This window comes from Cryptomeria japonica, unplaced genomic scaffold, assembly GCF_030272615.1.
Source record: "Cryptomeria japonica unplaced genomic scaffold, Sugi_1.0 HiC_scaffold_121, whole genome shotgun sequence".
Taxonomy (NCBI): domain Eukaryota; kingdom Viridiplantae; phylum Streptophyta; class Pinopsida; order Cupressales; family Cupressaceae; genus Cryptomeria; species Cryptomeria japonica.
In genome coordinates, this window is record NW_026728943.1 from 71686 (window position 1) to 82203 (window position 10518).

Consider the following 10518-nt stretch of genomic DNA (forward strand, 5'->3'; position numbering starts at 1 on the left):
TCGAACATGACAACGACCGATGACAAATCGATCGTTAAACGACAAGATTGAAAATGATAAGGATTGACGATAAATCGACAAGATTGATAAGAGTACAACAATCGATGACATATCAATCGCAAGATTGATAGGAGGACAAAACCCTAATTAGGATTGACGATGTCCAAAATGATGACAAATAAGCACGCACATTGATGCAATATGATAAGATCGATCAAAATCATGACTGGATAGTGTTGTTGACAAGACCAAATTTGAGAGCGAGACGAATGAAGAATGTAGAAGAATGACTTGATGCTCGCAAATGATAAAGACCAAGTATGAATCATAGGAGAAATGTTAATGCGACGCAAAAACCTAAAATGAGGCAATGCACAAATGTTAAAGTATGACTCCACAAGCGTTGACCATTTTTAGGTGTCTACACACTCCATTCCTCAGCTCTACAATAAAAAATGAGGTATGTCTTTTGCCTCCTAGTCTGCTGATCCCTCAGAACAGCCTTCTGCAAAAACTTCGGTAAGCTTATTTGTTCATATGTTTTTCCATATTCATTTTTTTTAACAACCATATATTCTCTATTTTCCCTTCTCATTTTGAATAGAATTGCCCTCGATCGATACACCTGAATGCACGGATAAGGATACACATTGCTCTGTATATACATGTCTCCATATGTATGGATTCAGTTGTTCCACTTTTGGTCTATGCATAAGCACATATACACTCATATATTCATGTCTGTTCTTTTATCTATGAATACATGTGTTGTTTATGTATATACATGTATGTTTCTATATGTAGATGCAGGCAATGCAAAGCCATGCAAAGACTATGTATTTCTATATTTACATGCAAATGCCTTTGTTTTAATATTGAACATGTGCATATATATACATATATTGAGACATCTGTGGATACATGCCATTTCTATCTATATACCTGTCTCTTCTTATATCTGCATGCAACCAGTACAAACACATACAAAAAAAAAATATAAATGGCTCTGTCTACATGTATATGCCTTTGTTCTGAAATTGACCATGTATATATATATATATATTATATACACATATATACATCCATAAAGTGATCTATCTGTGGCATCATGTAGATCTTTCCCACTCTGTCTATATACATGTATATACATCTGTATATATTTAATGTATGTCCTTTGTTTTCACACTCTTTGTTACAACAAACATCTACAACTCACATACTAGACTCAAAACGACAATCACCAAAGCAATGCCTGTTGATTTTCAGGGTGAATGTGCTCTTTTGCTTGTAGACATTGCTTGGATGGGTGCAGCTACAAAATTCCACACCAATTAGATAGAATCCTTTTCATACAGCTTTTGATCTTCAATGTATAGATAGATGGGCAGTGCTTTTCCCCACCTTAGACAAACAATACAATATTATCAAACATGGTTTATATAAACACTATCGAAACTCATGTCCTCTTGGCTATGGAAAACTTTAAGATTTTGTATTTCATTTTGTACTGCTCCAATAATTGTTTGTAATTTTGATTGTTTATATCTTAACACACTTTTGCTTCCTTCTACCCATCTCATTCCTATACTGTTATGTTTTTTTCTGTTGTTATGTTCTTATTCAACTTCTATGTTTTTTAAATATTATTGATTCGTACATCAACATTTATAATATGTTGCAAACAAAAAACAAACAAACAGGCTATCTATTATTGTCCATTATCCATCTAAACACATATATCTACTTGTTGTGTGCCTGCCTACAAACTCTCATGTATGTTTAACTATACTTAAATTTGTTTATGACTATCTATACCCAATTCTGCTTGCATCTTTCTTTGAAGTCATGTATACTGAAATATGTGTTTCTCTGTTGTTTTGGCTTTTTGGATATATTGCAGAAAATCATTATGTCTTTGTATGGCTGCACCTTAATAACACTGAACAAAACATTGCTACCTATTATGCTCTTTGCTAAGCACAAAATTTTCTTTCCTCGTTTTCACGTGTGCAACTGCAAATAACTTTGCCCATCACAAAAATAGACATCTATACTAATGTCTCTTCATTTAAGCCAATGTAACAGTATACACAAATCTCTACATCTATATCTACCCTTTTTCCTCTATATGTTTACAAACATATATGCTTCTATATATACTTATATAGTATTCATTCACTGCCCTTACACAACAAAAAAGGCAACTACAATTTTCACCTTTTGCTATAAAAAAATTTGGTTGCAAATACAAAGTGGTTAGCTAGCCTGCTTCTTTAGATTTTATATACGCCGCCTTGACCTTAAAAACTCATAAATTCACACCAATGCAATAATCTATACATACATATATATACATGTGTGTGTGTGTGTGTTTGTGTATGTGTGTGTCTCTATATATATGTTCATGTGTGTATTTTTGTTTGTGTCTGTGTATGCGTGTGTGTGCACACATATATAAATAGCTATAAACATATATGGCTGTCTGTCTGTGTTTGTGTTTGTATGTCTGTACATGTGTGTCTGATATACAAAATGTAATACCCAACACTACTTCAGCCAAATTGCAAGGAACTTGATTGCACTCTAGGAAAAGGCATAAAATAGATCCAACACAAGAAAGTCACTCTATCTACTAGGATACAATATTATAGAATGCAAATCCACAACAATCTACAATAGATTGTTTCTCTTCTGTAGAATACATTCAAGCATTAAAGTCCTTCCGTGCTCGCATTGATTCATTGTCAACACTTCAAACATGTAGTGTTTGTAAGGAAAGATATATTGGGATGCTCATTCGCAAATGTCACCACCAAATTGTCTATTCAAGATGCTTTGCTAAAAGAGGCATTCATCGCTTCTCTTCAACTAATAACTTAGACCCAGGTGAACAACCCCTTGTCTTAAAGAAGCTTAACCAAGTAGAGGAGATGCTTATTGCTTGTGTATCTCCTATTTTGCAAGTCACTCATGCAAGAGGCAGCCAATACAAATACTTTGGTCACACTATAAGTTTCCCTCAAGACATCTCTGGAATTGCAAAGAGTTTGCCATGCAAATTACAGTATTTGGAAGTCCTCATAATCCAAAGAACCAATATTCAAGGCAACAAATATGACTGCTATGTAAATAAATTCCATGTTATGGATGCATTGACATTTAAAATCCAATATGACCAATACTACAAGGAATTTATCATAGATCTTGATGCTCTGAACCTACTTCCTAATGTTACAACACATGTATCAAGTATGTTGCATATGTTAGAAGACATTAACAATGAAATAGCTGTTCCTGCAACAACAGATTGTTCTGACACTTGCGATGCCTATGCCACAGAGATTTCATCATCCTTCATTGCAACAATGCATGCTGCAGTTCGTCAGATTCTGGTATTTCATTTATAATCTAATTATGCGCCACCGTTCACAACAATCTGCAGCTGTCTTTATTATAACTAATATAGAAGAGGCCTTCCCAAGCAATTTGCAAGCATTGTGTGACCGTTTACAAAACATGCTTGATGACCAGTTGCCAAAACAGTTGCTACGCTTTGGTGCAACTCTTAGAGGCACCAGAGCATATTGGAATAAATCTAGAAAAGACCTCACAACAATGATCTCCCAATTGGGAACACCAACCCTTTTTTTCATATTGAGCTCAGTTGATACTAAATGGCCTGACCTGCATACCCTCTTCAATAAAGATAATGGCCAGAACATACAATCCACAAGAAAAGAACTAGTAGAAAATGTAATTCGCAATCCACACATAACAACCTTGTACTTGCACAACAGTTTTGCAATATTTTGTGAAGAAATTATTCAAAATTTGTTCAAAGCAAAAGACCATTGGTGTAGATATGAATGGCAACATCGTGGCTCGGCACATATTCATAGATTTCTATGGCTCCCTGGTGCACCAAATATGGACATCATTGATTGGCAAAATGACAATGAAGTCCATATAGCTAAACTTTCTTTGACACATGTATCTGCTTGGAATCTTCTTAGCAAAGCTGACCGAAATAATACATTTTGATACACTGCAATGGATGATCCATGCTTAGCTAACACTACAAAGATATTCTCAATGCCCCTAGCAGTTGATTACGAGGCATTGGTAAATAGTTTGCAAAGACACACAAAATGCATAGAAAATACATATCTCAAGAAAAAAGGCCATTTGTTACAATGTCGTTACAAAGCTCCATGGCCTGAACAAGAAAAATATACATTAACAAATGATAGTTACAATAATCCATGTTATACACCTGCAAGGAATGATGACCGCTTGAATATTCATAGCCCTTGCATGCTTTCAATATGGCGGGCTAACATTGATTGCCACTCTGTTACTTCAAGAAAAGCAGTCTTACAAAACATTTCAAAGTATGCTTCGAAATCTGAAATAAGATCAGAATCTTCTACTGAAATTCTCAAAACTATTGTGAATGCAAGTGGTTCTGAAGATACTATCTTATCAACATACCAAAAATTTATGATGGGGATTATAGCAGATCGTGACATCAACGCACAAGAGACTTGTCATATGTTGTAGAAATTGCCACTCATTAGCTGTAGCCGACAGTTTATATCTCTTAATGTTAGTAGGAAAGCACTACATCATATCACAAAATCAAATCATGAAACAGACCTATCAACAAGCTATTTCCATGCTTACATGTAGTGCCCTTTTCATATATTCCACAGCGTAAAAAAACAAAATGACAACTTCGAGAGAAAAAAGCGATTGTAAATGTATATAGACACTTCACTGCCCCTCCCATTGAAGACAGTGATGAATTTGAGATTTTCTATTGGTCTGAGCTCTTGTTGTACAAACCATTCTGTGACATACCATCAGATATAGGGACTTCTAAAGATCAAGTTATAGCCAATTGGAAAGTCTTCAGTTCTACTGGCTATGTTCGGTTGTATGGCCACAACATTGTGCAAGCTCCTCCATCTCAAGATACAGATGATAGTGACACTAATGATTCTCAATATCAAGAAGACTCAAATCTATTTGAATGGGAATTCATATCTCAGATGGGACTGACAAATAAATTTACCAAAGATGAGCTGCAAATGTTAGGGCGACGTGACTATGATATTAGCTACTTGTGGTCCATCGATATTCCAAATCAGCATTTACAGTCCACTGCTAAATTATAATTTCACCCACCTATAAACCAAGCCTTGCCCATAGCCAGTGAGAAAATCCATCTCTCATCTCAACAAAGACTTGCACTTGACATAATTCTACATCATCAATCTAAACAAGTTGTAGCCCAACCTCTCCGAATGATTGTTCAAGGAACAACAGGAACTGGTAAATCAATCTTGATAGATTGCATCAGACAAAAGTTAAATGTCTCTGCAGGCATTAAGACAAACACATTGTTAGTTCTTGTACCTACAGGTGTTGCTGCATATAATATTCAAGGAACAACTATTCATGCAGGCCTCCGAATCCCTATAAAAGAAATGCATCCTTTGACAGGGCAAGCATTGTTCACATTCCAAGAGCATTTTAGGCATGTTAAATATATTCTAATAGACGAAATGAGCTTCTTGGGCCCTAAATTACAATTGAAGATTGATAGTCGGCTCCGCCAAGCATTCCTTGATAAACAACATGAAGGCTTTGGTGGACTCTCCATAATCCTTATAGGTGACCTTGGGCAGCTCCCTCCTATAATGGACAAACCAATTTATGCTTCGCAGTCTATAGCTTTGAACTTGTGGCGATCATTTAAAACAGTTGTAACATTGCATACTGTTTTCTGCCAACAAGGTGCCTCTGTTAAACAACAACAATTTAGAAGCCTGCTCTAGAACATAAGAGATGCACAACCTAACAAACATGACTGACAGATCTTAATGAACCAAACAAATACAAATCTCACTGTTTTGCAGCAAAAGGAATTCAACTCATCAATCCATTTGTTTGCAACAAATGACTCAACAACGCTGCACAACAAAAGAATGTTGAAGGAATTAAATTTACGTATTGCTCTCAGCATTGCACATATTGTGCAACAAACTAATACTGAATATGATAACAATGAACAACTACCATTATAACTACTATTATGTGAAAATCAGCAAGTGATGTTGCTAGCTAACTTGTGGATTGAAGTTGGCCTTGTAAATGGTTCCATTGGCCTTGTTAAAAAAATTGTCTATGAAAACAATACTAAATCACCAGACTTGCCAAAATTTGTTATTGTCCGCTTTCAGAATTATAAAGGCCCTCCATGAGATACATTGCATCCAAATGACATACCCATTACTCCAATTACTCGAGGCAAGCGTACACAGATTCCATTGACAACCGCTTGGGCCATAACTATTCACAAATCTCAAGGACTTACACTGGATAAAGCTACAATAGACATAGGCAACACTGAAGAGCAAGGCCTAACATTTACAGCTATCTCAAGGGTCAAATCAATTGATGGAATACGCATTCATCCACCTTTCTCATTTGAAAGGTATGCAAAAATGCAAAAAAGTGTTTTTACCACCATAAGAAAGAAAGAAGAAGCTCGCTTGCAACAGCTCTATGCTCTCACATCTACATCACAAGATTACAATCTACATCTATGAAATGCTTGCACACATAGGTTTGGCCTTCACTTGTTCACCAATCAAATGGTTGACATTCAGCAACAACCATTCTGCCTTCTCCAGTGCTATTACACAGGTAAAAAAAAATCAATACTAATATATCACAATTCCCACTTCAAAGTGTTTTCTTTTCTGAATATGCTATTTAAATCAAAATTTCATTGCATACAGTTACTTATTCGTACTTTACACTTTTTCAACGACTGTGCAAGTTGCCTTCCCATATACACATTTCGCTTTCTCATCAATACTCCACGGTGATGAAACAAAATTTAAAGCGCCTACAATGCAAGTTCTCCAAACTTTAAAGAAATAACCAACTGAAATCTAACTTGTTTTCCAATTTTTTATTCTGAACAACCCCTAACTATGTCTATCTTTTGATTCTTAGGTGTCTTTACCAAGTTTCCAGGCAAGATACAAGTTGCAGACACAACAATTTTCAAGCTAGATTTCACTTTTGGCAATTCTCTGAAAATTTCATTCTATTGCTTTTTTCACATCATTATTATTAAACAAACTTAATACGTATTCATTGTATTTACCAAATCAATTACCTTTCTGCATAGGTGATTTCTCATCTGTTTATTAATTTTATTACAAATTATAGGTGCAGACCTCCCAGCAAGCAATCTATACCGATCATGAGATTGCAATCACCATGTTCTACTCTACTGTGATGAACAGAACCACGACTATTCCTGCTTGTTTGATACAGCTACCCATTCTTCTACTCAACGGGTCCTACTACACTACGGATTGGCATACATCAGTCTCGCCTGCACCAATGTCTACACCCTCCAAACAGGCAATTTAATAGTCACATTTTCTTCACATGTTGCTACAGTTGAAGTTAGACACCTTTAATTTATTTTGTTTGGAAACAATCATGTTGCAGGCCTTGATAGATTTCACTATATCTCTACTATAACGTTTCTGTTCAAGGTACATAAACTTCATTCCAACTTAAAGTTTGTTCTTCTTCTTCTATAAATTAATGAATGACTGCACTGTCCACCCAGAATTCCGCTTCACCTGGATTTCAATAACTATGTAATTATCTGCAAAGCTAACTCTACCTCAAGCCGATCGTTTACTTCTGCCTGATATGCCGCGCTGCCCGCCATTTCACCACACAAACCATCTCCAACTCTCCTGCATCTTTTTACTATCAAATTAAATACAAGGTTAGAAATAAATTTTTTATTTTTCCTGTTCCTACATACTTTGCATCTCTAAAATATTCTGATAACAATTTCAGCTTCTTGCAGCTAAGCACTTTCAATGTCATCTAACAAAGAAGAATTTTTTCTGCCTCCCAGCTTCAAAACTTTTCACGCACACCACTTTTCACAGGTACTATTTGGCTTTCTGCTTACCTCCATCCCTTCAACCCTCAACAAATTTGCCTCCTTCCCACATTCTGTCTGATTGTTGATTACTAAATTTAATTTGCAGATAGCAAATGGTCAAGCTCATCGCAACATATAATGTATACTGCTCATTTACATTTTGGAACGTTGCCAGCCTATCGGCTTCCCGTTGCACGCACTCAAAAGACGTGCAACCGCTAGTTTTAATTGTGGCGACATTGAATGCAAGCTGGCTAAGGCGTGCGTGATGATGTATCTCCCTCAAAATGATTATAAGCTAAAATCGATCATTTCATTGATCGATTCAGAGCGATATTGTCCTGTGTATATGACTTGGCCGAGTTATCAATATCAGCGAACTCCTTTCATCTTTGGAAGAGATTATGATCTTCTATATTAGCCAATTCACCTTTTGGACTTCAACGATTTTGTCTCGGAGGCATCAGTGACTATATTTCATGTTGTGACTCCATTTTGGCATCAGCAATTTTCCTTCACAAGATTTTGGCGATTTTCACCAGGGGTCGATTTGTATCAGTTTATAGGTCGGCGACTTATCTCAGATCAGCGACCTCTTGCATTTTGATGATCAGCGACCCATCTTAGATCAACAACTTAATCAAATCGATCTTCATCAAGCGTTTTTTGTCATCTCTGTAGGTTGGCGATTTTGATCAACGTTGATAGCAACTTCATCTCTGCAAACCACAACGAACCGTATCATTCTCGTTGTCATCGATTTAATCATTGATGTGAATTCTTCATTAGAATCGGCTTATGTTAGAGGCAAATATTGAGGCGATTTCCATTGGTAAATTTTGAATGAAGGTGAGTTATCACATGACCAACGACTATGTTGGACACACTAATTTAAACCTCTGATATGCTATTTACATAGAATAATGGCCTTGCGACTTTGAAGTTTGACCACCGAGACTGAATTGATTAAAATTTGTGTCTTGAAATACTGCGAATTCATCTTGCAAAGCGATCCACATTTGATTTGAAAAGTGAACTAAAATTACGCTTAAATTTGATCAGCGGATGCCTATTTATTTTAATCACTTCGTAACGATTACCTTCACCCAAGGAGGATAATCCCATTAGTATATTCATTCTCAGAATTAAGTTTAAGACAGGTTATTTTATCAGATTTTGCTTCCGTATTGAATGTGTTTTGATCACTTTCAAGTGTGTAATTAGCATTATAGTTGAATCAAATCATTGTTAATCAATGGTTGAAGGCGTAACCTAGGATTGCAAGGTTTTTATCAAATTTTCATGCCTAGATAATTGATTCCATATTTGGAAGCGAATTTCATTACATGACACTAACTTAGTCAAATATCACATGTGCATGATGGCACGATCGTGACAAGTGCTTTTCAAGGAAGACTCTAAGAGCATCATCATCAAGTCGAAGATCAAGTCATATTGGAGCAATGTAGGCGACACAAACCTCAGACAAGTCGACGTGGACAAATTTCAAGGCATGGTCTACATCACCAGACCAACAAGACCCGCAACACCGATGATAGAAGGTGGCATCGTCAAGACAGTCGACTTCCTCTTAGTAGTGCAGTGCAATAAGCTCATCGTTGGATGCGCGAGGCGCTACAATCTTGATAGAAGAGTGATTACCGCACTAGATGAGAGAGATAGCTTATGTCTTCGAGGAAGCAATTAGCAAAGCATTTCACATACCTCAATTCACGAACGTGATATATGAAATCCATGACAACGCGAAGGCGGTTTACGACAACGATACAGAGAATTTTTTTAGATAGTCAACAGGTATTGGTTATCAAAGATTAAGGCAAGGTCTCATTGGAGAGAACATTGCACTTCAAATCTTTACAATGCAGCTGATACGATCGTCAAGTTGCAAGCTCATGCAAGGCAAGAATAAGAGTCACTCCAGGTGCAATATGCATTTCAAGGCACGATGAGGATCATGCATAGGTAAGACAAGGTCTACGTCGGATGCAAATGCTAGTTATCGCGAATGTAGGTGATCCTGAATGCAAGTGATCGCGAATGTAGGTGATCGTGAATGCATGTGATTGCAGGTGATCAAGGCATGCGATCGTTTCAGAAGAGTTAATCAAAGTTAGAAGGTCGACATGAGCGGAGTCATCACCACATCAAATGCTCGCACATGTTGAGTATCAAGAGATATGCCGCATTCAATTACACACTTATGATGAGTTATAAAGGTCAAGCAAGCTGAGGTGGCACCTAATCATCATTACATCCAATCACATTATTTCACAAGAAGGCATCCAGATTCAGTGAACCTAGCTCATCTAGATAACTACTACATGGGAACAAAGTTCGATGTTAACTACCCTCGTCATCTATTGGTCAAATTTTCTAAGGAGGACATGTGTCCTATCATTTGTAATTGTATCATTGGTCAAGCATTTAATGCTTTGTAATGGGTTCAACAAACCTTAATTAGTGTTTCTATCTTGTAATCGTGACCATTGATCTCAAATCAATCTGAGCCA

The 10518-nt window shown here is 36.4% G+C and overlaps 1 protein-coding gene across 1 annotated transcript; it reads left to right on the top strand.

Annotated features, from left to right (window-relative positions):
* The first annotated feature begins 5306 nt into the window (after positions 1–5306).
* Positions 5307–5840, top strand: LOC131865832 (ATP-dependent DNA helicase PIF1-like). Its single transcript, XM_059215382.1, has one exon. It carries the CDS (start codon positions 5307–5309, stop codon positions 5838–5840), a length of 534 nt encoding a protein of 177 aa, XP_059071365.1.
* The last annotated feature ends 4678 nt before the right edge of the window (positions 5841–10518 follow it).

Excerpts from the sequence above, each read along its gene's own strand:
- LOC131865832 (XM_059215382.1), top strand. The coding sequence starts at position 5,307 with ATGATTGTTCAAGGAACAACAGGAACTGGTAAATCAATCTTGATAGAT.